Source organism: Varanus komodoensis, unplaced genomic scaffold (assembly GCF_004798865.1).
Source record: "Varanus komodoensis strain SLA01 unplaced genomic scaffold, ASM479886v1 scaffold9, whole genome shotgun sequence".
Classification (NCBI taxonomy): domain Eukaryota; kingdom Metazoa; phylum Chordata; class Lepidosauria; order Squamata; family Varanidae; genus Varanus; species Varanus komodoensis.
This window is the reverse complement of record NW_025336598.1, coordinates 23,185,475-23,213,346: the sequence shown is the minus strand read 5'-3', so window position 1 is coordinate 23,213,346 and position 27,872 is coordinate 23,185,475. Positions and strand designations below refer to the sequence as shown.

The window sequence follows — 27,872 nt, the reverse complement described above, 5'->3', positions numbered from 1 at the left end:
TCAACTTCTGAAACCAAAATCACAATTTTTTTATTTGTGGAATACTGGTTTTACACAAACCCGCAGGAACCAATCTCAAATTCGATGGAATAACAGTACTTCAATCAATTTGAGCCACAGGACTTTAAAAGCACACCTCAAGTTTGCAATATGGAAACACTCAAGACATTAAAAAGCAGTCAGCATCATCAGTTCAACTGTTGTTTCTGCCACAGCAGCAGGTCACAAGAGGTTGTAACACACACTTTAGTCTCAAATTACAGAAAAAGTCTGTAAATTGGATTAATGCTATGCATATACAGAACCATATGGAAGGACAGATTCTAAGGCTTTCAAGAGGTATTTAGCAGTTGTCATTAGCTCAGGCACAGAGCAAATCATTACAATTCAGAGTATTTAAGCATTGTTCAGGAGTGGGAAGAAAAATCCTAAATTATACAGCATTCCAGTATTTCTAAAAGGAGGAAAAAATACCAATGCTTAATAGGTAGGAAGAGATTTAACTGCAGGCACACTTTTAAAATTATAAATTGGTTATGTAATGAAATGCATCTCTAAGGTATCAACTTGAGAGACTGAGGTGTACTAATTAAAAAAGGAAAGCAGTACATTATTCACATTTAATGCTTTATGGTATGTTTATATTACTGTAAATTATTCTACCATGAAACACTTTCCCAGTTTTGTTGTCCTTATTTATGAAAAGCAGAGAGATTTACACTTCACAAATTGACATTTCATCAGATCAAGAGGACCAAACTCCCATCTTCACTTTTCAATTTCTATCTATTTGGCAAGAAAGTAAGTTGTACTGGTAGGCAGTTATTACACTGCCCAAGAATTTAGTTTTTGTGTTTGAAAGTTAAGAATGCTTAAAGAAGTACATCCATCAATCTTTGGTATTCTATAAGGATCCCAATTGACAGTACTTGTGATCACACTTCCCTATGAACTCATTTCCCATTCAACTATTAGTTTTCATATGAGGTCACCAAAAAAAAAGTTACCTGACTTCAGGATAATTGTATGCACATCTTGCCAGAACTTATGCAGAAAAGGCTGGGGCATTTTCTGCATCAAGTAGTTCATTGACACACCACCCCTTTAAAAAAAGAAAAAGGAGGACAGGAAGCATGCTATTTAGAGAATTCAAAATTTCTCCTGGGAAATTAACAGCTGAGAGAAATTTGCTATTTATTCTGGAAACCTCGCACAAATGAAAAAAGGATTTAGACTCTGACAGAGAATCCTTCTGTGTTCGCTAATAGAAAGCTCAACAAAATTAGTGATGTCAATGGCTTGAAGAACACATGCCATTCCAAGCAATCCAAAAAGGCAGACATTGGAAGATCTGTTTAGTGATAAAGTTAATATTTCTAATCATGATCTAGTCAACTTTTCCTAATTTGGTGCCTTCCAGATGTGGAGTGTAAACCCCATCATCCTCACTCACCTTGGCTATTACACCTGTGGAAGACACCAAGTTGGGGAAGATTGATCAAGGGTATAAAGCAATTGGGCTTTCCTTCCTTTTCTCTTATATTTAGGCATGTATACCAACAACAAGAACTGTGCATCACTTCAGAAACTAATCTGCTTTAGAGCCTACTCTCCATAGCAAAATTCAAAGGTCTATTCTCACTGTGTTATATTCTTGACTATATTCAGCAGAGCATCCTATTGAGCAGGATAAGAAATTCTGTACATCATCAAACCTTTCACAGTCGCCTTTCATGAAGTAGATCTTACCATGCGTAGTAAGGAAGACAGCAACTTCTGCCAACAACCACAAAAAGAAGCACTTTGCATATGTACTTTAAGTCACCACATGTGTCTTTAGCCACAGATTAGCCCTAAACAATTTTAACAGCCCGATTCCTATATATATTTTATCAGTAACTTCTGAAGCCAAAGTCTAATCCATTTGATGAGGGCTTATATTTTTTACTCTATTATTTGCACCCAAGTACAAAAATATGATGCAAGAATCAGTCCTAAGAACTGGCTAACTGCCTTTTTGTTAACTTTACATGGTATTTCCATATTTAAACTAGATGCTGTTGTCTTCTTTAGCCATAATCTCCCATTATTGAATGTGCCTTCTCTCTCAGAATAAATCCTGATATTTTTAATGTACTTTTTGGAGCTTCACAAGTTTTCATCTATGGCTGTGCAAGTTGGAATACATGTAGTAGTCCCTAGAAACCAGAATGGTTTAATAAGGAGCTTGTTGCTGCACATTGCCATGTGTAAATGCGTATCTTCATATGTTGCATGCTTGTATACAAGCAACTGCAGAATCTATTGCTCTTTATCTGCTTCCAATAACAAGCTAAACAGATGGGTGATATTTCAACACAATTCTTTATTCATATTCATTAACACACAAAAACTACTTTTTGGTGACTGATCTGAAAGAAAATAGTTTGCTAAAATTCTACAACTGCAACAGCTGGGATATTAAGTTATGCACACTTGGTCTTTTCAGCCTCCCAATTCTGCCTTGCCTATCTGCCCCACAAGCCCACCTGAAGGCTAGGGGAATGGATTCCATGATTTGAAAACATACCACTGGAAAGGGGAAAGGTTCTGTACCTTCCTCCCCACTTCAGTGCAGAAGCACATGAGCATGGGCCTCTTTCAATCCCAGTGCGTTATTTAAAAGCACCCTGTCCTAGAAGAGGCTGGTGCCTATACATGTTTTGCCAGCAACTTCAGTTATTTAAAATATTAAATATATATTATTTGTATGGATTTGATCTGTTGTTTATGCTCAGCTGTAAGAGTTTGGAATCAAGAATGTTTGCCTATTTTGAGTTTTCTACAAAATGAAGATGCCTACTAATGTTTTATTGCAAATTCCAGAGTTAACTAAATGTTCATTAAACACACATTACTGGAGTTCTGGAGGTATTTCCATAAGATTTGCTATCCCCTTAGCAAACTTTTGCCAAAAGTTGAAGCAAAGGTAACTGTCTTATCCCACTCATCTAGATTCCTTAAGCAAGCAATGGCTTGAACGTTCCTGTGCAAACAGATAAGCAAAGTGGTCCCAAATGAGTGACAATGCTGGTGATTAGTGTGCCCATTGCCGGCAACAGGCATCCTGCCAGGTAATCCAGTGCCCAGCAGAAAGAAGCCAGTACTGCTGTTGAGATTCCCGTGGTGAGATTTCACAAAAGATGCCAGACCCTGAAACTCACCCACAAGTCTTTTAATTCTGGAAGAGCCTTCATTTTGCCTTTGTTTACGATGGTCAAAACACTTTGAGAACAGCAGCAAAAGAAAAATGTATCAATTTACAAGTCTAAAACCATGTTTAATCATATTTTAATTTGATCTCCTGTATCTACTTGAAAACTACAGTAGTCTTGAATATTAGGAAGTCAGCATTATCACCATATGGAAGTCATTGTGACATTTACAACTCTATTTATTAACAATTTTAATAGGTTTTCATTTTTAAAAAAAACACGCGCTTACTACACAAAACTGAAGTTGGGCACCTGCACATGAAGAAATCATATCGCTTCTCAAAAACTGGCATCTTAACTACTGTTGCTAGCTGGCAATAGTTTCACATGGTAATCATCCCAATAATCACTTGTCCTGAAATGCTACGTCTGAGACCAAGTGAAAATTAAAAATTAAGTTACATGGTTATTGAATGCAACTAGAAATATGCCACAAAATTATTTTTACAATACAGTTCTGCTGAAATAATTCCTAAGTGAAGCCTTTCTTTTATACACATATACAAAGTTTAGACAGCAATATACACATTAATCACAGTGAGGATGCTGGTAAGTTCACCATCTGTAGTGTAGATACAAAATGCAAAGCAGCCTTCGAAGAGAACAATGCTACACAGCAAGCAGAGCTGGCCTGTTAAACAGCAAACACCCAAAGGTCCCCCAAAACGGGATACAGTGCAGGAAAAGCAGCATGCGCTTTTATACAAATAGCAGTTTATGGCTAATGGTCGACATAACTGTAGTAACAAAGACTCTTGAGCAGCTGTGCATAGTTAAAATTCCTATGTCATTTGTTTCTCTTTATACCACTCCACAAATTCATCCAGCAACACTGGCCCTGAAAAAAAAGGTAACAGATTTAAAAAAAACCCTTTTGTATATATTTTTATACGGTTTGGAGAAACAGCATCAGGTATGAAATTATTTTTGGTCTGCATCAAATACATACATGCCCCGTCTTCATCATAATTGCTGAGGTCAAGATTAATGGTTCTGCTGAATTCCAAAACATTGCACCACTGGTCCTTGTTGATAACCTTGTATTTAGATTGCTGCTTAAAACAAGAGGGACAGTTACTGAAAACAGAATTCTCCAATTTTAACACCTGCCTTTTGAGAAATGGCTGGAATTCAAGGTTACTATGAAAGCCAATTTTTGAAATATAATAAGCAACAAATACCCTGAAGTTTAAGTATTATAGCTACAATATTTAGGGGAAAATGTGAGCAGTTACTTTCCTTAATCAAGTACTGCACAAGAAAGTAATCCAGGCTATATCACCTATGAAGATACACTGCTGTGGGAATATAAAGGAAAGCTTCTTTACTTTCAAAGAACATGCATATATGTGCACACATACTACACACATTTATTTCATTATCACATCTGCAAAAGTGAACCACAGCAAAAATCCAGTTAACCTGTACTGCTACAGAGAGCTAAAAAAGAAAGGAGTACCAGAGGACATTTAATTGGATAAGTTTTAAAAATAGCTTTCTATTGAATTATATATATTCGTAGGTAAACCATACTGATGGCTAAACATATACAGGAAAATTAAGTCATCACCTCCAAAGGATTTTAACTTAGATCATACTTAGGATAAGTACTATTAAGTATCTTTACAATCAGGTGAGACAAGCCAGTATTCCTTCCATGTTAAAGATGTGAACTGAGTCTGACCAAGTTGTATGCATAATGTCACTTCAGTCATGTATTTCAGTTTATTTACAAATAATTAACACAAATATTCATGTAAGATAGCAACATTTTCAATTCACTCAGTGTTATTTCCCATTGTTAATTCCCAATGTTAATATTTGGTACCATCTGTGTTTTTTTTTTCTTTTTAAAAGAGTTCAAAATATAAAAAGGCCTTTCTACTTATACCTCTAGGAACTGGTGAAATACTGGAAAGAGAGGCCATGTTTTTCCTAAGAGAAGGCCTAACATACACTTGGCAGTATTTATATCTAGGCTTCGCTGGTCCTTTTCCTGTCAAAGACAAAAAAAAGTTAAGTCTACGCTCAGTATTTCTCATTTGAAACAGTAGCCATCTCAGGTTATTCTTTCCAAAGTATAACTGATGTATGAAGTATATTTAATTATCTTCATGTAGCACTATCTCACATTATTTTTATCATTTTAAATGCACACAGTGATGCCAGGCCTCCTAACTAGAGCTACCAGAGATTTATTTTTAAACTCTTCTGACGGTGTCAGATGCATGAATTTTCTTCATCTCTAATCTGAACAAGAGCTTTCTCAACTAGACACTTAATTAAGGTAGCAGTCCTATAACAATTCCAAGCATGGCTGACTGGAGGGCTGTTCGGAGCTGTTGGACTTTTTCTGTCTAACAATGCATTGGACTTCATCCTAGATGGTATATTCACTCATATCATTCCCAGCATTATCTTTGTATGTGAAAACATTCAAAGAGAAAAGATACAACTTTCCTCTACCAACATGGAGTGACTTGACATGCCTCTGCTCCTGCAGAGAATGTTGTTTTATTCCATTTGTCCTCAAGGAAGTGGCAGAAGCTTGCAATGTCCCCTTCTTCCCTGGCATTCACTCTGTATGTGAAATGCTTGGAGCCCATAGTTCTGATTCTCTGACTGTGAAATGGGTTGGCCAAAGTGGTTGGGGCTTGTGGGAGGGAGAAAGAGGAAGGAAGAAAGAAAAGCTAAGGAAGGCCTTACTTTGGCTCAATTTTAAGTTGGAATCAGCAGAGAATCCCTCTCCTTTCCATTTTAACCTCATAACAACACTGTGAGGCAGGTTAGGCTGAGTCAATGACTAGGACCGTGATGACTTTAACAGTTTTCCTAGTCCCAATCTAACCACTACCACACTGGTTTACCAAGTGAACACAAGGTATCATAAAGCTGTCATATTTTATTTTAACAGTACAAGTGGTATGAAGTGATATGGGAATAATTAAAGGTCAACTGAATCGATTTGAATAGGAACGTATTAGGGTAATCTGGAGAAGTGTTTGGGGGTTCAGATTTAAACATTTGGAGTGATTTAGATGGAAAGTTGGCTTTGTAAAATTTAAGTTCTATTGTTAAGTTACATATATACAAATAAATTAGCATATGCAAATTGGGTGCTGTAATTTATCACATGCCTTAGCTCTACTAACTCTTTTCAATATCTAACAACACCCCCCCATGGGAGATTACAACAGGGCAGTCCAGCACTAGGCAAAAGGCAGCTTCAGTATTAAGTTCTCCAGAAACAAAGCAGTATGGGAGTCAACCCATTCAAATAATCACAAGTGCAAGGAATGTTGATTTGCAAATTATTCATTTGAGATTAATAAATATATGCAATGGATTAAAATTATAAAACCAGAAAAGGGATTTCACATACTGCCAGACCACTAGACTGACTTAGGGCACGATTCTTTTGCATATTTAGACAGAAAAATGATCTGCACATCCCAGCCAGGACTGCTCAATTATTTTAGTTAAATAATTAATTATTTTAGGAATTCCATTATAAGAATTTCTCCCCATGAAAGCAAGAAGTCATGAAAACAGTGATCAGAATTTGTAGTTCAGGCTACTTACACGTGCAAAGTCAAATGCATATCTGTAAATAAGTTTAAAATTTGTAGGTTCATTTAATAAAGATCTCAAGTAATCCAAAGAATTTCTTAGTTTTTCTGTTGTATCACATCTGTAAAAAAAGTTTCAGAGCATTAGCTGCACTATTATAGCCACTGGACAATTTTCTGTCTGTAATCCCTTTGTTCCTCAGAATTTATAAACTGCCTTTCCAGAAAGGGATTACAGAAAAGGGATTACAGAAAAATATATAGCAGCTATTAAACCTACTCTCCTGTCACTTAATTTTATACTTTTAATATAATATGCAAATCAAGACATAATATAGTTCTTCCACATAGTTCATAGATATTTGTGAAAAGGAACTACAGACGTTTGAAATTATTTTTATATACTAAAGACTACTGAAAATTACTGGGTCAGTTCAGTTTCTGTGAACTTAAAGTTTGTAAGATAATGCTGAATCTACTTCACAGTTGAAGATTAAGTTAATACTTACTGCAGGGATGTCATTCCTTTTAACCACTCTTGCAATGTAAAGTAACCCATATTTTGAGCATCCAGCTTCCAAGCTAACACAAGCATAACTACCTGATTTAAAAACAAAAAACAAAACTTGCATTACAATGCAGAAGTACCTAGAGTTCTTAAATGCTTTGAAAGGTCACACAGCTTTTCCTTAAACATCCATCTCAGCAAATTTGTTCTACTAAGTAAGATACAACTTTTCAGTCTATACCATGTTTAATGTTTTTAGTTGGGCCTTTCCCATCTCACTTCCAGCCAGCTCTTACAACAATAATACAAATGATACGAGCCATGGCACTGGATAAACACCCTGTCCAAAAGGCAGCTCAAGGCAGAGGTGGCTAAACAACTCCTTTGAATCCAGAGCTTTCAGCACCAACAGAAACCTATTTCACAGCAATCTCAGCTACCAGTAAGAAAATGAAATAAATTACTCTAGAATTATTATTTTTTAAATGGGAGAGTATGGACAACTTGGTGGGTGCCAGGGGTACTACAATGCCCAATTGGGAATTTGCCTTTATCCTGTGGGACACAGTCTCAGTTACAATGCAAGAAAAGGCACTGGGAATGGGCTATACTGAAGGCCAAAGGGGAAAGGATTGCGTTTCTAGAATACCAGTTGCTTCCTCCCTTCATGTGTAAAACTTCACTCCTTTTGTTAAAACACTATTATGATGGCTACTGATCTCATCCTTTCCAGATTCACACAAAAAGGTATTTCCTAAATAGGCACCCACACATCTTTGTTGGTAATACTTCAATAGGAACTGGATAGAGGAAAGAAGATTGCAGGGATGTTCCCCCTTCCTCCTAAAAAAACCCCCAAATAACTTTCTTTTTCTTCAGTACAAAATAATAGTTTCAATTTGTAAGCTGCTCAAGAGGCAACAGTTCAGAGCAAAATATAAAAAAATGATTTTCTAAAAAATATATAAGATTGTACTTCCCCACTTTTCATTGTCTAAAAATGAAAATGAACTTGAACATACATTTTCTGGTTCAACCCCAATGTCTTCACAGAATTTCTCCATTCCTTCAGGACCCACAATATCATCTGTCCCTACAAGCAAATGAAATGGTGTTACTTCACTTAAATAGCTACAATTACATATTACCAATCATTCAAAAAGCAGGATTGTTCAAATACTGCAGTCCCACAAGGATATGATCGTTCAGACATTTCTCTACGTGTGGGAATACAAACAGCAGGCACCAGGTTCTGATTCTTCCTCCAACTCCTTTCCCAACTTGGTGACCTATAGATGTTTTGCAGTTCAATCAGCCTCTCAGGATCTGGGCAGCTCCAAGGATCCATCTACTCATCTAGCACCAGAATAGAAACCCTAGGAGTTGCAGGATTGGTCCCAGACTCTGCTGCAGTCTCCAGGGCCCTGATGGTCACCATCTGGGAGCCCTGGTGGAATAGCTAAAGAAGAATGAGTTCTTTCCTCCAGGAGCTGTCTCAGCAACAATGGCCTCCAGTGTGCTGTAGCCTACCCTGTGCTCATCACCCTCTGCTCCTGACCTCTGGCCTGCTCTAACTACATTCTTGCTAATCAGACTATACCTCATTTTACGCCACTGTCTACTCCTGGTTCTGACTTTGGCCTGCTTTGGATTGCAACTTGAACTGGCTCCTGGACTGGTTACTGGAACACTGGACTTCTATCACCCTGATTCCTGCTGCCTGAGTCCCAGTGCATCTGATGAATACTCTGCTGCCCATGCTCCAGACCTCACACAGACTCAGCCAGCATGGCCAATGGTGTGCAACACCGGAAATTGGAGTCCAAAACATCTGGATGGCATCAGTTTGGGGAAGGCTACTCTAATGATCTATATCCATGTACACCATTCACAAGATGATGAAATTCAAAGAGATCCTAACTGTTCCTCAAAGGAGAATTTTGAAAGTCTGTCTTTTTAATTGTTTCAATCATTAATCAAATCTTGCTCTTTCATCTTCACAGATATATACTGACTGCAGCATTAAGAAGAGAAACTGCAATCCCAAAATTAAACATTCCTCAATTCAAATACAACTTGGAACTGCAGACTTTTGCATCATTTGATAAAACACACTTTTCATAAATGTATCTAATAAATGTATTTGTAAAACTACTTGCAGATTAAAAACAAAATTCAAGCTATATCAATCCTGAAAATCGGTACTCACTAAATTTTTGGATCAGTAAAGTTTTTGAACTCCACTGCGAAGTTCAGTGATTGAATCCTCTGTTACAAAGAATCTTTTTCTTCAAATTGGAATTAATGTGATTCCCTCACCCAAATTTCAAGTTTACTGCACTAAGCAGGAGTGAACAATGTACACATCTGCTTACCTGCATATTCATAGAACCATTCTAAGCACCTCTTGCTTGAGAACATGTCATCTTCTGTCTTTATTCTAGCAGAATCATATTTTCTGTACATGCTGGTTATGAAGAGAAAGGGGTCAAGAATGTTTCAGTCAATAAAAGAGAAAATCCGATAATGTACTGCGGGACTTTGAAATACCCTTTCCCTTAGTTCTCCTAGTTAAACCACGGATTTCAGAATTTTCACACAATTAAATGAACACCAGCAGAAGTCAGGCTGACAATTTAAAACTAAAACACAGAACATGTTTATTTAACTCAGAACCTAGAATTCTCGTAACTTGCATTTCCCTTTGTTGAGATCTTCAGGGCCACAGACTTCTCTGAATTCTCAGCTTTCAAATTTCTTGTTATGGAATACAGAAGGAACACAATGAAGGACTGTTTATAGTTTGCTATCCTAGCCTGTTAACTAACTAAAGTATGTACAAACACCAGTTTTCCATAGCTAGATAAAAGCAGAAACTGCACTTTGTTTCAAACAGCAATCAAAAGCTTTGAATGCTCTTCCCCCTGCACATGGAGGTAAGGTGCGGAGGGAATTGGGTGAATCAAGGCATGCCGCAACTTGATCACATGAAAATGAGCTATGACTTCTGCTGAATCCAAGCAGAGCCTATATTTTCATCCTGACTGAAAGAAGGATGCACAAAATAAGAACACATACCCATCATGTCTACTCTTTTTAGCCGATAGGTCATCTCCAGCTGCAGGACGCCTCTTTTTTCTTGGAGGCATTACTTTGCTAAAGCAGTCTGATGAACTGCAAGACCTAAGACTTCCTAGGGAATAATTTAGGGGAGACAAACAAGGATTAGACACAAAACTTTAACAGTCAGCAATGATTTAAAATATTTCTACTTCATAATAGGTGATACAACCAGTGAAGTAAAAACACAAACTTTAACACATCAGACAATAAACCGTAACAAAATAACACAGTGGCATTAAAGGTCAGAACATAAAACTTCGGCAGAAAAGAACCGAAACCAGAAAATTCTCAATTTAAATAAGCAGAAGTCACACAACAGGTTGCAAACTGAAAACCACTGCTGCATGAAATAGATAAAAGTAGGATCCAGGTGCACAGATTTAAGGAGGGTGTCCCAAAAGCATGATGCCACTATTAAGAAAACCCAGCTTCCAGTAACCACCCATTTAGACTCCTCAGCGGGTGGTTGCCAAACAAAAGCTTCCCTAGATGATTTCAGAAAACAGGCCAATTCATACAGGAGCATGAAATAAATTAAGATGTTCTGCACAGTTTGGGTCCACATTAATATCAGCATTTAGAACTACCATAAGTGAAGCTCTTTCACAAGCAGCAAGGTATGGGCCATATAACCTGCACAGGTCATAATCTAGCTAGAGATTCCACACATGTTCCTTAGGCATCCAGAATAAGGGCCACATCTAAAAGTGTTCTCAAATTGTGAATCTGATCCAGACTGGGAAATGCATCCCCAACTAGAACAGGTTGAAGTTCCTTTTTTTGGTCACAACCAAGAAAACTTCCATCTTCTCTAGATTTCATTTAATTAACCCACATCCTGTCCATTGCTGATCGCAAGGCACCATGTCAATATTTCCACCTAAGAGGAAAAGTAGTCTTGGGTATCACCAGTATAACAATGACAATATTTTATCTTAAATCCCTGATTGACCTCATTCAGTAGTTTCATGGAGACTTTGAAAAGTGGTGGTATCAGCAGCATGTATGTGGGGATACAGCACTACAGAATTACATGTCATCTGTGCCAAGATATAAAGGAACAGACTTCATCCTCGCCATCCCAGGCACCTGCCTTCTGATACAGGTATTGCAGAGGCCAAGGGAACTAACAAAATTATACTCCTACTGTCCTGTCGCAGCAGTATTTGTGTCAAACTCAGGCCTAAAGCCAGACTGAACCTGAGCTAAGTAGAGCTAAAAAAATAACTGGTCAGGAATTATCAGATCATCAAGCATTCTCTGTTCCGTACTGCAAATTCTAAAGAATTAATCATTTTTAACAGCCTCTTCAAATACCTAATCCTATGTAGTTAACTTAAATCCAGAATTTGCTTCTCATGGACTCCTGTGCCTTCTCAGGAAGATACAGATGCTTGCCCTGTTTTCAGCTGATCCCAGCCTTCTTCCCTTCTGCCAACATTGTTTCCTTCATATATACATGCAATGTAGTAGTAGTAATAATTACAACTAGTACTATTAATGTGTACCATCCTCTACAAGCCAAATCAAATTCTATAGAGAAATCAAAGACGAATACACAACTGTGCCCATAGTTCCTGTATCCTCAGTTTCAGTGTTCACCCCCTCCCAACAGTGGGTAAGAACTGCAGATGAAAAATCATGAAAAAGTGCGCAGACCTTACATTGTAAATGAGCACAAAATGCACGACGGCAGAGCATCTTTCAGCTTGCACAACACAGAAGATGACAGTTTTAACTAAAACCTCCTATGCTTTTCAGTATATGAATTAAACTGCACAAGCCTTAATTCACCTTTTCAGCAGAAGGCTTTTTGATCCTGGAATGTAAACTACAGTAAGCAGCCCAAAAGAAGAACCACAGCTTTGAAGCAGAGGACATGTTTTGGATACAGAACGTAGCAAGTCCCAGACGGATCTTGGCTTGATGTCTGGGAGAACCACTGCTAGGTCAAATAACCCATCAGTTTGAGTTACTATAATAAAGCTTCATATGCCCATAATAGTCATACACACAATTGTTCAATGTAGGCAATTATTATCACTGTTGGTTTTAATGTCTTAAAACCACCCAGAGCTTATGGGGATGGAGCTATATATAAAAACTAACATAAATAAATAAAATGACCCTGTGCCCATATTGATGTTACCAAATAATAACTTTGAAAGTTTCCAATATACACTATTGTAAAATTATTTCATGTTTCAAAACTCAGTAAGCTGGTTCACACATCACAGTGGCAATGCCTTGGATAACCCAGGAACTTCAGCAATGTGTTAAGAGTGCGAGTCATGAACTTGCTGCTTCCACTTCTGATTAACATCCCAGAAATGTAGCATGTGGCAATTGCTGGGTTAACGCTGTGTTCTTTAAACCATAAATAACCCAGAGTTTCTATGTACACACTGATCTTCCTACATTGTTAATTAAAGTGGAAACAAAGTCCAGTTCCTAAATTAAACAACCCAGGAATCACTACTGTAATGGACAAATCAGGTCACTGGCAGCTGTTTCTTTTGAAAAGAATACAACTTTAGAACTACAATACAGAGCAGTATCTCTGAAATACATAATAAATTCTATTCTCTAGGTTTGCAACATATGCACAATACAGTTATCTCATAAGCACAGACAGCCAATGAAATGACTGCAACATTGCAGGGATTGTGAATCTAGGATGCTGTATGAGTACATACATGGTGCAACCACATTCTTGAAAAATTGTTGAGAAAGGGATTTTATTTGAACCCATATCCTTAACATTATCTTAAAACAAACACACCTGTACAGCATCACTTTATAGCACTCCTGGTATTTTGCTGCCACAACAATAAACTCAAAGAGCAAGTGATATAATGGTACTCAAATACATGTGGCCATTCTCTTTCCTAACACTGAAACTTACAAGCATATTGACCGGTCCCTCGCTTTATATTAGTTCCTAAAAAGGAACATCTCTATTTCTTGTTGATATTAATGCCTATACAAATTTCTCTACACCCAGCATTGTTAAAAATGCATTCTACCTGTTTGGCGATCGTCTTGACTGGCGTCTTCTGTCAAATTCTGTAAAATATTTAAATCAAAGCAGTTAACTGGGAGTTCAGCTATTGCCAGGTAATTTTAAAATATCACCAACTATCCCATCCTCCACCTTCTCTATTGCTGCTATGCCACATTTTAGAGACTGTCCTCTAAAGAGACACTCATGGCACTACAGATCAATAACAATAAAACATTTATTGACTACATTTCTATACAACACAACAGTTAAATAAATGCTTGGAGCTTCTAGAGTGCTTCTCATGGTAAGCTCGCTGTATACATTTCAAATTAAGAAAAGGAACCTAAGGTGATATTTTGGAGAAACAGACCATTTCTAAGTGAAAAATCTTGTAGGACTTCTCATCTTAGTTATTCTGTTTTTCAGCAGAAGCTTGGTAGGTAGCTTAATACAGAGGGATTTGCAGGAGGACATTTACCATACAACTTTTATTCAAAGAATAACCTGTATAATATTCTGCCTTAAAAATGCCCATTTTACAAAATCAGAAGTATTCAAGAAATCTTATTATTTCCATTTAATTTCTGTAACCATCAAAAGGTATGGACACAAGGAAGGTGCAGATTTCAGGAAAAAAATTTCTAGAATACAAAGCTCCAAATAACTCATCCATACTTCAAACTTAGTAACTAAGAAGCTGCAGTATAGTTTCCTCCACCTTCAAAGCCAGTCAGCCATGCACATCCTACTTAGAACTTGCTAGTGATATCACAGGTGGATCAAGAATGAATCTGGGTGAAGGCAGATGATTCAGTAGGTAATATGATATCTAGCCCTAGAGGTCTGCAGAAGCATAGCTCTGAGAGAGAAGATGCAAATGCTAAAAAAGAATTTCCAAAATCACAAACTTGCCAATAGTCTGTCAGCACTTGGCTTTAGACAATAGTAAGCATGGCCAAAAGGATAAAATTCTGAGAATTGCTGCAGCTCTATAGAAAAGAGCAATTCAAGCAAATTCTAGTATAAGGGACAGTTTGGCAGAACACCACTGAAACTGTAAAGTGCCAGAGATCATAGCCCTCAGATTCTCAAATAAAAAGAAAAAGGGGAGCTTCTAAAATCAGGAGCAACAAATTAACAGTCAAGAGACACCAAGGATAAAATTAGAATGGACAATACTACTGAACAGCATATCACTTGTGAAGTAAAAGTGATTTGTTTTTGTTTTTCGGCGCCAGGCGAAGACCTTTTTATTCAAACGTCATTTTAACTGTTAATAGTATTTATTTATTTTATTCTTTGGCCAGGGCAACTTATTTTATATTGTTAACTTGTTTTATATTGTTAATTTATAATATTTTAATTTATTTATTTGTGAGCTGCCCCGAGGCTTCAGCGAATTGGGCGGCATAGAAATTTTCTAAATAAATAAATACACAGAAGGGAAAACTTGCAGGAAGTCTCAGTTTCAGGTGTGGCAAAAGTGACTTAGGATGACTTAGCTAAAAGAGGCTATAACATCTATTGCATGTATGAGTGAGCATGCAAAGCAGAACCTACAAGTGTTACTTGCCTTGCACATGTTATGCACACTACAGCAACCTTGCCCAGTCACTCCAGGGAAGTAAAACCTCCTCTTTAAGAATGTTCATGACCATCCCAAGAGCTCAAAGGTTACAATTACTGATACATGGCATAGGAGCAGATGGGGTTAGGTGCCGTTTGTGGTGCTGGTACAAGTCAGGCGATCAGCACTGCAATAAAATTTTCTGGATGGTGTGTGCGCGCAGGGGTATGAACGTAAAATATGTAAACTGTGCATGTATAAGTAGTGTGAGTGTTCATATGGGAATGGGATTGAAGAGGAAGTAGAACAAAAGAAGGTATTACACCCACTTGAATTTACATAGGTTTTCTATTACTCTTTTCACAGTAATAGGAAACAATATCTAAAATGGACAATAAGACAATATAACTAGCAGATTAAAAAATTGCAACTGATTACCAGCCTATTAAGAGTGTGGTAAATCTTGTGAATATTTGCCAGTGTTGATAGATGAGAGTTCAGCTGAAAATCTAGAGAGAAAAAAATAATTTTTTTCTTATTTTTGTTATGCCATCCTATTACACTGCTTACTGAACACCTTTCAAAAATACGGCACAGATTAGGCAAAAGATTTACTCTGAACATTTAGTTAACCAGAATTTTTAATTTTGGACTGCCTTTCTACTGTCACAAGCAAGAGCAATTATGCCTAGTTTTTCAAAATGCCGGCAAGCACCATTATTCCTGCTTGTCAACTTACCAAATCTCCAACCGTAATGTGAATACTTCCAATTAAGCATAGACCTGAAACACCCATACAGCTCACATTACTCACCAACTGTACACTTCAACAAAAGGGTCAGTGAATTAGTCCTGAACTAAATTGCAGGTCATCTTGATTTTAATGTTTGTAAGCCATCCTGAGATGTCACGCATAGAGGACGGCATATAAAAGTTTTGAATAAATAAAAATAAATCTTTTGCTAGCTTTACAAAGAAACAAAGAAATAACCTACTTCACAAGAATTAAATAAGAATGTTCAAACAATATGATACCATATATAGATACCTCACAGACATGCATTTAAATTGAAGTCCTGCTAGCAGATCTGCTATCTAACAACGAACATGCTGGCAATTTGTACACATTAAAAATCATATAATTTATAACAGTCAATAAAAATGCCCAACACAAAGCAAACAATACCCTACTTCATGGCCATTTTAAGAGCATTCTTTAAAGTGTTCATTAAAGGAAAGCTCCCTTGACTTGTGGCACCTTAAAGACAATGTGTTTTTAAATTTCCACAGACACTGTCCAGTTCTATTGCATGAAATGATAACCTCAGATTAATAGATTTATATCAGGGGTATGGCACTGCAGGCCTAGAGGCCAAAATGAGATCTCCTGGGAGCCAGATGGCCCCACACCTTTTCCCCTGCCCACAAATTGTACGGTTTCCCAACTGTGGTGCAATTATCCCCACATTCTAAAAGGTTGAAATGCCTCTCCTGCAAGTTAGCTATTGAAGGTAAGAGCTTTAAACTGCAATGTGCTGATATGCTTTGTATTTTGGACCCCACTTCCTTTGCCATCAGCCCTGCTTATCAGTGGAAGGATGCCTGAAAAGCATCTCCAAAAATGAATCCAGCCATTAGGATAAAACACACTCTTTATCCCCAGCCCACTGGGCTATTTGTAGACTCTGGATAAAGATTTCTGGAATACATAAGAGATCCAGGGGCACTAACTAATCTAACTGAAGAGACCTAGACATGTACATTTAGTGGGGAGACACAACCCAGCACTGTATTTTTGGCCCAGCCTCTCTGCCTTTGCTTCTACCCGCCAGTGATATGTGACCCTCCAAAGGTTCTCCAAAAGTGAATTTGGCCCTTGGGCTGAAAGAAGTTTCCCACCCTTGTTTTATATACATTTATATACTGTACATCAGAGAGTACCACAGTTTACACCCCTCCCCACCCCTTTCCAGTATATACAAATTTGTCAATCTAAGGTTAACAGTCTATGTATTTGATGGAATTGCAGGTGCCCAAAAAGTTTTGTCTATAATAAATTTGTTAGACTACAAGGTGGTGGCAATGGTGGTGCTTTTTCCCTCTGCTTCAGAAAAACACAACTGCTCTCAGGAAAGTGTCACAAAACTATTCTTGCAAATGACTGCATGAACTTGATTCTATCCTATCTGAAACTACTTCAAGTCATGCTTTAGAACCTAGCAACATTAAACTTGTGCAAGGCCATAACCTTCAGAGACCTAGACCTTACCCTCAGCTATAAGTAGGGGCAGCTGGGCCAGCATAACTAAGATAATGAGACTTAACCTGCACGTCAAGCAGAACTATAACGCACATCAATGGTGGTATGTTCCAGAACATGGTCTGGCCCACGATGCAGAGGAAACCACCTGGAAACCCAATGTAGCTACCCTGAGTTCCAAGAAGTTAAAAAAAGTGGGGTGTAAATATAATAAACAACCACTGTAGCAGTTCACAGCAAATACATATTTGTGTCAACATAATTGTCTCTATGGATCCAAATGTTACTAGAGCTATATAGTGGCAGGTCATCTAAAGGTGCCACCATAAAAGATTAACAGTACTATATAATGTACTCTGGCAGTGATATTTTTTTCCTGGCATGGCAGCACTGGAGCATCCATCAGCACAAAATCCTGGCTTGCCTACCAAGAAACACACTGCCTTCTAAATTAAATCATTTGTTGGCAAGAGTTTTTCACAGGATTGTACATTAAATTTATTTTAAGATTAGCTTTTGGTCAGCTCAGTATTTTTATTTTTACATGAGGCCTTAAGGTCACTTACCCCCCATAGAAGCCATTATTATCCTTAACATGGATATTCTGTTTGGCTCTTTGCTTTAGCTCTCATAACAGACAAATGTAGAACGTAACACACAAAGAAGTTTTGTATCCTCAGTAATATAGTTATACTTTGTTCCGAAAAAAATCAATCTAGAAAAAAGAAGCTTTGCTATATGCCTATATGAATGCAGCATCTGTCTAGACTCTGTATGCACATGGACTAGCAAGAAGTGAACTGGAACGGTCAAATTATTGCTGATGTCACAAAAGAGGACATTCTGACCTGAACTGATTTAAAGAAGCAGTGATATCTCTTTCACCATGAACGTCTGGAACCAAGGTGAGTAATAAACATTATTGATACAAATTTTAGCCATGGTCATAATCTTCCTTTAGTTGGCAATTTTTTAAACCAGGAAACACCATAGTCAGAGGGAAGGGGTGGCACATATCTAGCCCCTGCTTTGACATTTCCAGAAAGAGAATGAATCCAGTCATAGTCTCTTGTAAACAACTTTGCTCCTGCTGGGAAACGATTTCAAACTTCTCTTTATTTCAGTCTTCCCCAACCTCATGCCCCCAGCATATCTAGAAAGGACAGGACTGGGGAAAGCTGCTTTGTAATGTTAACATAATAAGCCCCTTTACTACTTTTAGACCATATTGTTCTTCAAAAAACTTGCTCCTTCCAATCCTTTGGTGTGCTCATTCTTAGAGCTAATCTCACGCAGAGCCACTGGAAGGTATTTTGCAATTGGTGTTACATACATCTGACCTAGCCTTATCATGTGGCTTGGTAAGATTCTACATAAAAGACTGATTTTGAAGGTGCTCAAGCGTCATCTTTAGTTATGAAGATCTGACTAACAGCCACAGACATTTACTGTGCCATGGCTGACTACAATGATGAAACAAGATGTTGATAAGCAGACACCACTGCTCACAGGACAAGAATACTACCAAGACTTCAGAGCATACCTCAGAATCTCTAGGGCAGGGGTCTCAAACTTGCGGCCCATGGGCCAATTGCCAGGATGGGCGAGGCACGGGGAAGGGGCCCTGCAGCCTTCAAAGCGCCAGCGGCGCCCGGGCCGGCCTCCGGGAGCAACGCGGGATGAGCGGCCCACCACCACCGCGGTGGTGGAATACTTGATGCGGCCCAGCCACACCCAGACTCTACTTCCAGCGGCCCCCAGGTAAGTTGAGTTTGAGACCCTTGCTCTAGGGACACTAGGAAGGCTTTTGAGAGGCAATCTGGGTACACATTAAGGGTCAATCAGCCACCAGCACCGTGACAATGTGGGTTTATATAGCTAGGATTGCTTGAACTGTGCTGCCCTGTAAGGCATTAGCTATATTCACTTGTATGGCTGAGATAGTTTTGCTGACATGAGTTTTGAAACTAGGCTGCTTCCTAATGGTGGCAAGTTTTATTGCTGGAATATAATCATGGACTAAGTGTGCAATCAATGCTATTATGGGAGCTCAGGGAATGTATCCTTATTTACTTTATCGTATTTATAAGCTTCCAAATAATCCAAAAGACTCTCTAGGCAGCATACAACAAACAAAAATTAGAAATATACCACAAAACATTAAAAACAGTAATTAAAATATAAACAACAAATTAATAATAATAATAATAATTTAACAGGATAATTCTAAAACCTGACAAACATAAAATGCCTAAAATTTCTATAAAATTTAAAATATCTAGAACAGGGGTCTCAAACTCAACTTACCTGGGGGCTGGTGGAAGTAGAGTCTGGGTGAGGCTGGGCCGCATCAAGTATTCCACCACCGTGGTGGTGGTGGGCCGCTCATCCCACGGCCGGCCCAGGCGCTGCCGGCGCTTTGAAGGCTGCAGGGCCCCTCCCCCGTGCCCCGCCCGTCCTGGCAACTGGCCCACGAGTTTGAGACCCCTGATCTAGAATCAATTATTAAGATCAATTATGAAAACTGTTAAAATGGGTGGAGAAATGTTTTTGCCTGGCGCCAAAATGAAAAGAGAATTGGCACCAGGTGAATTTCTCTGGGGAGTCTATTCCATAGGTGGGGGGCAGCCACCAAAAAGGTCCTTCTTCTATTTACCATCCCTCTCACCTCCTTGAGGGATGGCTCTTTCAGAAGGGGCTCTTCAAAGGCAGCCCCACATAGAACACATCACAGTAATCTAACCTGGATGTTACCAGTGTACGAGTGACTGTGGCCAGGCTCTGTATATCAAGGTAGGGGCATATTTGGTATATAAGCTACAGCTGAAGAAGACAGTCCTGGCCACTGAGTCCACTTGGGCCTCTAATGACAGTACTGCATCCACGAACACCTCCAAGCTATGGACTCTGCCCTTTAGGGAGAGTGGGACCCTGCCCAGGACAGGGAAGCGGCCACCCAACCTAGTAGGCAAGCGACCCACCAGCAGCACTTCCACCCTGTCTGGACTGAGTTTCAATTTACTGATCGTCAGCCAGTCTATTATTGAGCCCAGGCACTGATTCAGGACAGAGACCTGAATCAGGTGTACAAGAAGGTAGAGCTGAGAACCATCAGCATATTGCTGACATTACAGCCCAAATCTCCAGAAGACCTCTCCCAGTGGTTTCATGTAACTGTTAAACGGGGGGGGGGGGGGGAGTAATAAAGGAAGGGAAGAAGTGCATGCTATTGCCTTAAATTTTTACAGATCTAATTAAAATTTCTACATAATATAGCTTATAAATTCTAGTGTTTAAATTCCCTTCCTTGTGGTATGTCCTGAAACAAAACATTAACATGGGGTATTTTGCTTTGTCTTATCATTCACTAAGTACAACTAAAATAAACATCCAAAATTCATTTTTTCTAGCATATCAAAAAAATCAAATGCCAATTGAGAATTTTCCAGTACAAATTACCCAAACAGAATTCACCTAATTTGCATAGCAACTTTTCTAATACAAAACTTTCCAGAAAACCCATATTGCTGAAGAATCACTTTATACACTTAACTCTAGCATCTTTCTACAGAGATGTGATAAGAGGTAGGAGCTACTGCTTTGCGGTATGTATAGGACTTGCAGTCAAATTTGAGTAACTATTTAGTTTTATCATCAGCATTATCTCCCCTGCCTGGAAGTGCCAGGGCATTTTTTAAAAAAGAGAAAGGAAGGAGAAGGGCAGAAAGAAGGGAAAGTAGCCACTGCAGTGATTATCTGGGCTCGAGTCATTCAAGCCTAGTAACATCTAGGCTGTGTTATTATAATATACTTCACACTAGCTGACTTTAAAGATAGTTTTAAAACATCAGCTGGTTCAAAGTGCTGCTGCAAGATTATTACCTGGGCCCATCAGCTTAGACCACAGCACTCCTGTATTAAGGCATCTATGCTGTCTGATATGCAACAGGTGGAGGTGAGAAAGAGACCTTTTCTGCCATGGTATCAAGTTGTGGAATGTTCCCCAAAGGAAGGTCTATCTAGCACCATCTTTACTTATGTTCAGATGGAATGTACTAACCTTTTTACCTCAACAAGCCTTTGACTTTTTTTTAAAAAAGTGTTTTAATGGCTGTGTTGCACTATATAATACAGTATCTGTTGTATTTTTGCTTAATATGTCATTATATGGATTATTTAGATTAGACTGGGCCCCTCTGGATTTTTGGCCTACAAGTTCCATCAACCCTCACTAGTATTTATTTATTTATACCAAATAATTGTAGGCCAAAGCATCTAGAGGCTTAGGCTTGTAAAAGCATTCAACCACTCACCTATGGTATGTCTTCAGGTGAGTAACCATTAACATTTCTTTAAATGGGGTGAACTACTTCTCCCTTTTTCAGGATACTGATGTACCACAGTGACTTATGTTACTATGTGTAGGCCTGCATCACGTGACAGCTACTATTTGTTATCAAGAAGAGACACTTGATAGAAGAAGCTTCCATGATTCCTGGTGCCCAATCTATGGAATGCGCTCCCCAGAGAGGTCTGCCTGGCGCCGTCATTATATGTTTTTCGGCGCCAGGCCAAGACCTTTTTATTTAAACGGCATTTTAATTGTTAGCTTATTTATCGATTTTATATCTTTGGCCAGGACATTTCCAATTATATTGTTTTTATATGATTATATGTATTTATTTATTGTTGTAAGCCGCCCTGAGGCTTTGGCAAATGGGGCGGCATAGAAGTTTACTAAATAAAAAAATAAAACAAAGATTTTGTTCTTTTTTTTTCCAGAAGGTGGGAATATTCTGCTGACCACTATTAGGCTCTGTTTCTTGGCCTGAACAATTACCCAATCATCTGATTTGGACTCCTAATCATATAGTAAATGCCAGTGAATACTGGCTAAGCGGACAAATTTAATGAACCTTTTAGGGAAAATGTTACATTATTGTTCCTATAACTTCATGCAACTAAGCTACATGATAATTCCATTCCAAAGATAAGCAGTGTGCAGCCATCCTCCTAGTTTAAATACTGCAAAGTTAAAGAGCAATAAATTCACCAGAATTGGAGAGAGGTCTGAAGCTGGCGCACCCATTATGCTAGCATTAACATGAAATGATAATCAATACGAATCTTCACTAAAAGTTTTATATAACTTGGAATAATGTGAAAATAACTCTGCAATCATATTTACTGTAACTTACCAACAAGTTTTATTAAGTCAGTAAATTTAATTAATCAGGTACATTATAGGGCTGCCTAACAATAAGCTGAAAGAACTTCAGTCTTTCTGTGCACAGAAGCAAAAATATTGCTGCCTAGAGCTACATCTGGGTATTGTTATTTTAAAGGATTTTTTTAAAAATGTTAATCCAGATTAGTGAGCATTCGTTTTCATTTTGAGATTGTTTAGAAAAGCGTCTAAAACATAGCATACTACAGTATTTTAAGCCCAGAAACTGGTATCCAAGCAGAAGACCACTTGCACAACATCTGGCCCACCTCTTTTCTCCCCACTACAGAACCATGTCCCTCAAAAGCCTCCTGTGAGATTCTTAGGAAGTAGCATAGGCAGCTGCAGTGGGAGGGAAAAATCTTGTGCAAGCATCTCTGCCCATTTTTCAGCTATTTCCACCCCCCCCCCCCGCCCCCGGCCACGTTGCAGCTGTGTACATACCACATCCCAGACCTTTCCTAAGGAATCCAAGGAGATTTGAGTGCAGAAGGGTACAGAAAAGACACCCTACATAAGTGCTTGTGTAAATTAAGTGCATGCACGCGAAAGAAGATTACAGTAAAGAAAGCTTCATATTAAACTTGCTTCAAAGCAACATCTGTTTAGATACAATACAACAAACTGAGTATTTACTTCCAAACATTGGATTCTGTTGTGCTGGAATGATATCCTACAGGCTAAGAGATAAATACAATACATGTTTACTTAAAATCAATTTCCTCCAAGTTCAATAGACTGTCGTTCCTGTCAAATATGTTTGACAGTATGATCTTAGATATGCTTACATGGAAAAGTGTAATCTTGTATGTGTCTGCTCAGAAGTATGTCTCATCAAAAGGACTTATTCTCAGAAAACTGCCCACGGCTATAGTCCAAGTCCCTCTAAATTCAGTACTCCCTAGTAAGGGTATGTTGGACTGCAGCCTAAAGGTGAAGCCTTTAAGGGAAATGCAAAGACCTACAAACAAACCCCTACAATGTTATTAATAAGGTGTGCAACTTGTGGCCTTTCTGATGTTTTGGCCTATAATTTCCTATCGCTACTGGCTAGGCTGGCTAGGGCTGGTGAGAGTTTAGTACCATAAAATTTCAAGGGCCATCCAAGTTACCCATACATTTTAGAGGGTCTAGTTTTCCAAGGAAACGTGACAAGTTCTTAGCCTTACAAACTAATCCTAAAGATTTGCTTAGCTTTGTGAAGTTTTCTATGCACTCAGTAGCACTTTGCGCCCCCCCCCCCCCGCTTTTCAAGTCATAGTTCCCGATGTATTTCGAGAACGGTTTGTTAGGAGGGCAAATCAGAAGAAGTCCCACTCCCAATACTGCTCTTTGAAGCCTAGCTAAACCAGTTGATAATGCAATAAGGTGTTTCAGAGAAAGGCATGGTTCATCCAATACATAAAGCAGAGAGAGGATGGCATGAATCCATCTTGCTATGTTCATACAAAGAATGAGAAATTCTTGAGGATAAACCAAAACTTGTGGACTTCAGAAGTAACAGCCTATGCTTAAAATCAAAACCTTCCGAGTTCATCTTTTTCTGGCCACACTGACCAATTCCAACACATTAGGAAAAACAACAATTGGTGGGAGAATCTTGTTTCTGAAAAAATAACAGGACTTTTTCTACAAGCAGCCTGGCCTCACGTTAAACAAATTAATAAGAATGGATGTGATGTTTCAGGCATTCAGCACTGCACGTGCAAAACTGACTAGGATATGTTAGTTTATCTTTATGAAAGAAGTGCTGAGTCATAGGTTTGTAGGCATAGCTTAGTAACTATTTAAGGATATTGACCCAAAATTCTCTTGGAAGGCCAAGTATTGCTTTCTAATGCTGCAGTCCTTTATACATCTACTCAGAAGTAACTCCCACTGAATCCAGCAGGGTTTACTTACGCATAGAACTGCCCTTCACATGAAAGTGAGTCCCAATGAACACCATGACCCTTGCTTCTCCTTAGACATGTAAAGGTTTGCACTGCAATACTATGCTTTTGAAATAATAGTGCAATCCTATACATGTTTATTCATGTCAGTGTCATAGAATTAATGAGACTTTCAGTATGCATTGGATTGTAGCATTAGTTAGTAATGGTTTGTTTACCCATCAACTATATCCAGTACTTCATTTTGCTTAATATGTCATTTCAGATGGTGCTTTCTTTGTTTCTTAATCTCATGGTGGCTTCACTTCTAACACTAGGTAGTTAACTCCTTTGTTTTAGAGAGTATTTTGGCTTAACTGCTATACTGTTTTTAAAAGTAGGTGAATATATTATACACAATTTGTACTTCAACCCCAAGACATTTTGGAAGCACTTGCACAACCTTTTAATGAGGTTAGTCTCCAATAGCCAGAACAAACCTGGAACATATCATTCTAATATATTTTATTCTGTATTTTGGCTAGTTTGTGTTCAGTCTTAGCCTTCAAATATCCTAGCCTGTATTATGTTGTTGTCATAGAAGAGATTAAGAGGAATTTAGTTTGAATTTCATTTTATATTTTTAGTTATTTTATATTGTTAATTTTAATTTTATATTGTTATTTTTGTATTTTATTGTATTTTATTGTGTTTGTAAGCTGCCCCAAGGCTTTGGCAAGGGGCGGCATAGAAATGTTCTAATAATAATAATAATAACAACAACAACAACAACATTACAGACTATGATATGTACTACTTGCCTTACAACCAAGCAACAATAACAAATATGCAAGAGGAAAACATCCAGGACCTCAGCAAGACTATTTTGTTCCACACTCTACCTTCAGAAATAAAGAGTTAAGTTCTAAAATATCTGATCTTAATACAGTTTTACAGCCACACAAAAAAGTGTATGAGAATTATTCATCCCCCCCCACAAAAAAAAAAAAAAATCAGAAGATGAAGACAGAACCCTACAGACTTCAGAAATAGAGAAAACCCAACTAAAGCCAGATTTTGTTGAAAGTACCACTGAAGTCAATGAGATTTAGATTCAAACAATCAGGCTTAGGATTGGGGTACTCTCTTGGATCATGAAAGGACAAGTGTGATGCACATAACATAGTCTTCTATTTAAAAATTCATCTGGTAGTCACACTTAATCAGGAATTCCATGCAGTTAGGTGATCAGTCTGGTAGAGGAAGAATGGATCTCTTTACCCCTCTTTTCATTAGTCGCATAGAAGCAGATACTTATTAAAATTAGCCTTCTAAATCCTAGCATGCTATGAGACTAGCAGTCTGCTTTTTAATGCTGCCTTTGGAAGAAGGGGCTTCCCTTCCTTCCTGTCTCACAAACAATAGTTAATAGTCTTGCAGAATGCTAGTAAGATTTGTGCACTTCTTAATAAGCCTGAAATAGTGTGTGCATTTTTAGTTTTTATATCCAAAAAGTAGGACTGCTTCAATAAGAAAACTGTAGTCTATAACAAGTCTACACAAATAGTGGGTTGTTATTGATAGATACAAGGCAAAATGTGGTTTTTGTCTCCTGGAAATACTGCCTAGAAACAACATAACCTGTTCGGATGAATTTGGAACTAAGTATATTTGGAAGTAAGTTACTGACTTCAATAGAACTTCCAAGATAGTGTGTTTAGGAACAGAGTCAATGACTTCTTCACTTTTTTTCTTCTCCTCCTGATGGCTTCTCTAGAAAACAGCCAATGTCAATCAAGCAATAGGAAACATTGCCTAGTAGAGGCAAAGCACTAAATAAATAGCAAGACCTGTACAAGTTAAGGGGCATCAAATCATATGAATAAAAGCGATTAGCCCTGCACCTCTTTTAGAGCTGCCTTTTCTTCTTAAAAGAGACAAGTAGGTACAGCACCACCTCCGACCCAAAAGCAACAGCCTCACGATTCCCTGAGCAGGACCCACTGCAAGGACCTCTGTACCTGCGCTCTGCGTTCCTGGGTTCTCTCTCAAGTTGCAACCCACTGTGCCAAACAGAGGGGCGAATGGTGGCAGAGCACAGAGGGGGTGTGTGGGGAAAGACAGTTGGCAGCGCATTGCACTCTGGGAGTTGTAGTGCGCAACCAACATTGCGCTGCGCAGGAGCTAAAAGAAGGACTCAAACTCCCACGATGCAATGAGAGAGGGGGGGGAGAGGGGGGAGAGAAAGAGAGAGAGCGAGAGAAAGAGAGAGGTGTTCCTTTCTCCCTTTCACAACGGGCCCCAGATCCCTGAAGATAAAGGATTCCTTCCCTCCTCCCGCCTCCTTCTAATTCAGGAGGAGGATGGGAGATGACTGGCGTTGGGTAGGAATAGAAGACCCTCTTCTTCTCTTCACTAGGCAGCGAGATTAATTTATATCCGGAAGAATTCCTGAGAGAAGCTGGGCAAACTGCGTCACAAGCCATTCCCACTCCCCGTATTCCCCACGAGCGCCACCCCCTTTATCCGCTAGCTTCCCTTCCTCACCCCGTCCACCGCTGCCTCATCCGTCCCCCCACTCCGCTTTTGACATGTCCCCCACCCCCACCCTACTAGAAAGAGAACATTCCCTTCCCTCCCCCTCTCCACTCCCGCTCAGGAGCTGTCGGACGCCCTTCTCCCGCCCGAGACCTGCTCCCCTACTTACTGACAGCGGCAGCATCCGAGTGCATTTTCGTGCAGCGGTAGCGCGCGCGCACACTGCCCCGCGCGGGCGGTCCGACCGGCTCCCTCACTGTTCCGTTCTGCTCTCCCCAGCGCAAAGACCCGCCCTTTGGCCCCGCCCTCCCAGAGCCTCCATTGGATGGCGCTTCCTCGCTCCGACTTCTCGCCGCCGCTCCGACGGGTCGCATCAGCTGCCTGTCCTCTCGGTACGGCCTTCTCCACCTAACTCGCCCATCTCGGCTCTTGTGCTTCCTCATTGGTGAATAGGTCTGGAAAAGGACTGCCAGCTCCCAGGATCGATTGGGCTACTGCAGCCGCCAATCACCACATAAAGCGCGTGCAAAGGACGAACACTAGCGTTGTGTGGCCCCTCGATCTGATTGGATAGGAAAGACTCGAGACCACGCCCACTTCGGGAATCGAATGATGGAACGCAAGCCATTGATGATTTTCAGCGTTTGGGGGCGCGGGAGGAGTAAATCCCTTCTTTCTGTCATTGCTGAGAACACCGACGTGAGCCTTCCGGAAGCCAAAGTGCAATAGAATGTGGGCAAGGTATTCGACCCTGTATTGCTTGGAATCTTTAAGCCATTCATAAAACAGACTCATGTATGGCAAACTTGGTAACGCGTAAGATCTTCCCCAAGAAGCTAAATGGGCTTTTTCAGGGGTTATTTTAAAGATGTAAACTGCAAGGCTTGCAAAAAACGCATGGATAAGTGGTGGGGAAGGGAAGGGGAAAGACGCATTAACAAAACAAACATC

At 39.1% G+C, this 27,872-nt stretch overlaps 1 protein-coding gene across 5 annotated transcripts; it reads right to left on the bottom strand.

The window, feature by feature from the left end:
- Positions 1-27,189, bottom strand: DCUN1D4 (defective in cullin neddylation 1 domain containing 4). Of its 5 annotated transcripts, none has more exons than XM_044417910.1 (11): positions 27,091-27,189; positions 15,464-15,534; positions 13,481-13,520; positions 10,410-10,524; positions 9,707-9,798; positions 8,354-8,424; positions 7,333-7,424; positions 6,837-6,945; positions 5,146-5,250; positions 4,204-4,306; positions 1-4,092 (listed from the first exon to the last, which is right to left on the bottom strand). In XM_044417910.1, the coding sequence occupies exons 1-11, from the start codon at positions 27,113-27,115 to the stop codon at positions 4,037-4,039; spliced, it is 879 nt and encodes a 292-aa protein (XP_044273845.1). In that variant the 5' UTR covers positions 27,116-27,189; the 3' UTR covers positions 1-4,036. The 5 variants fall into 5 exon arrangements, with proteins under 5 accessions (XP_044273845.1, XP_044273844.1, XP_044273848.1 ...); XM_044417909.1 differs by lacking the exon at positions 27,091-27,189 and adding an exon at positions 26,405-26,478; XM_044417913.1 differs by lacking the exon at positions 27,091-27,189 and adding an exon at positions 26,288-26,343.
- Between the last annotated feature and the right edge of the window lie 683 nt (positions 27,190-27,872).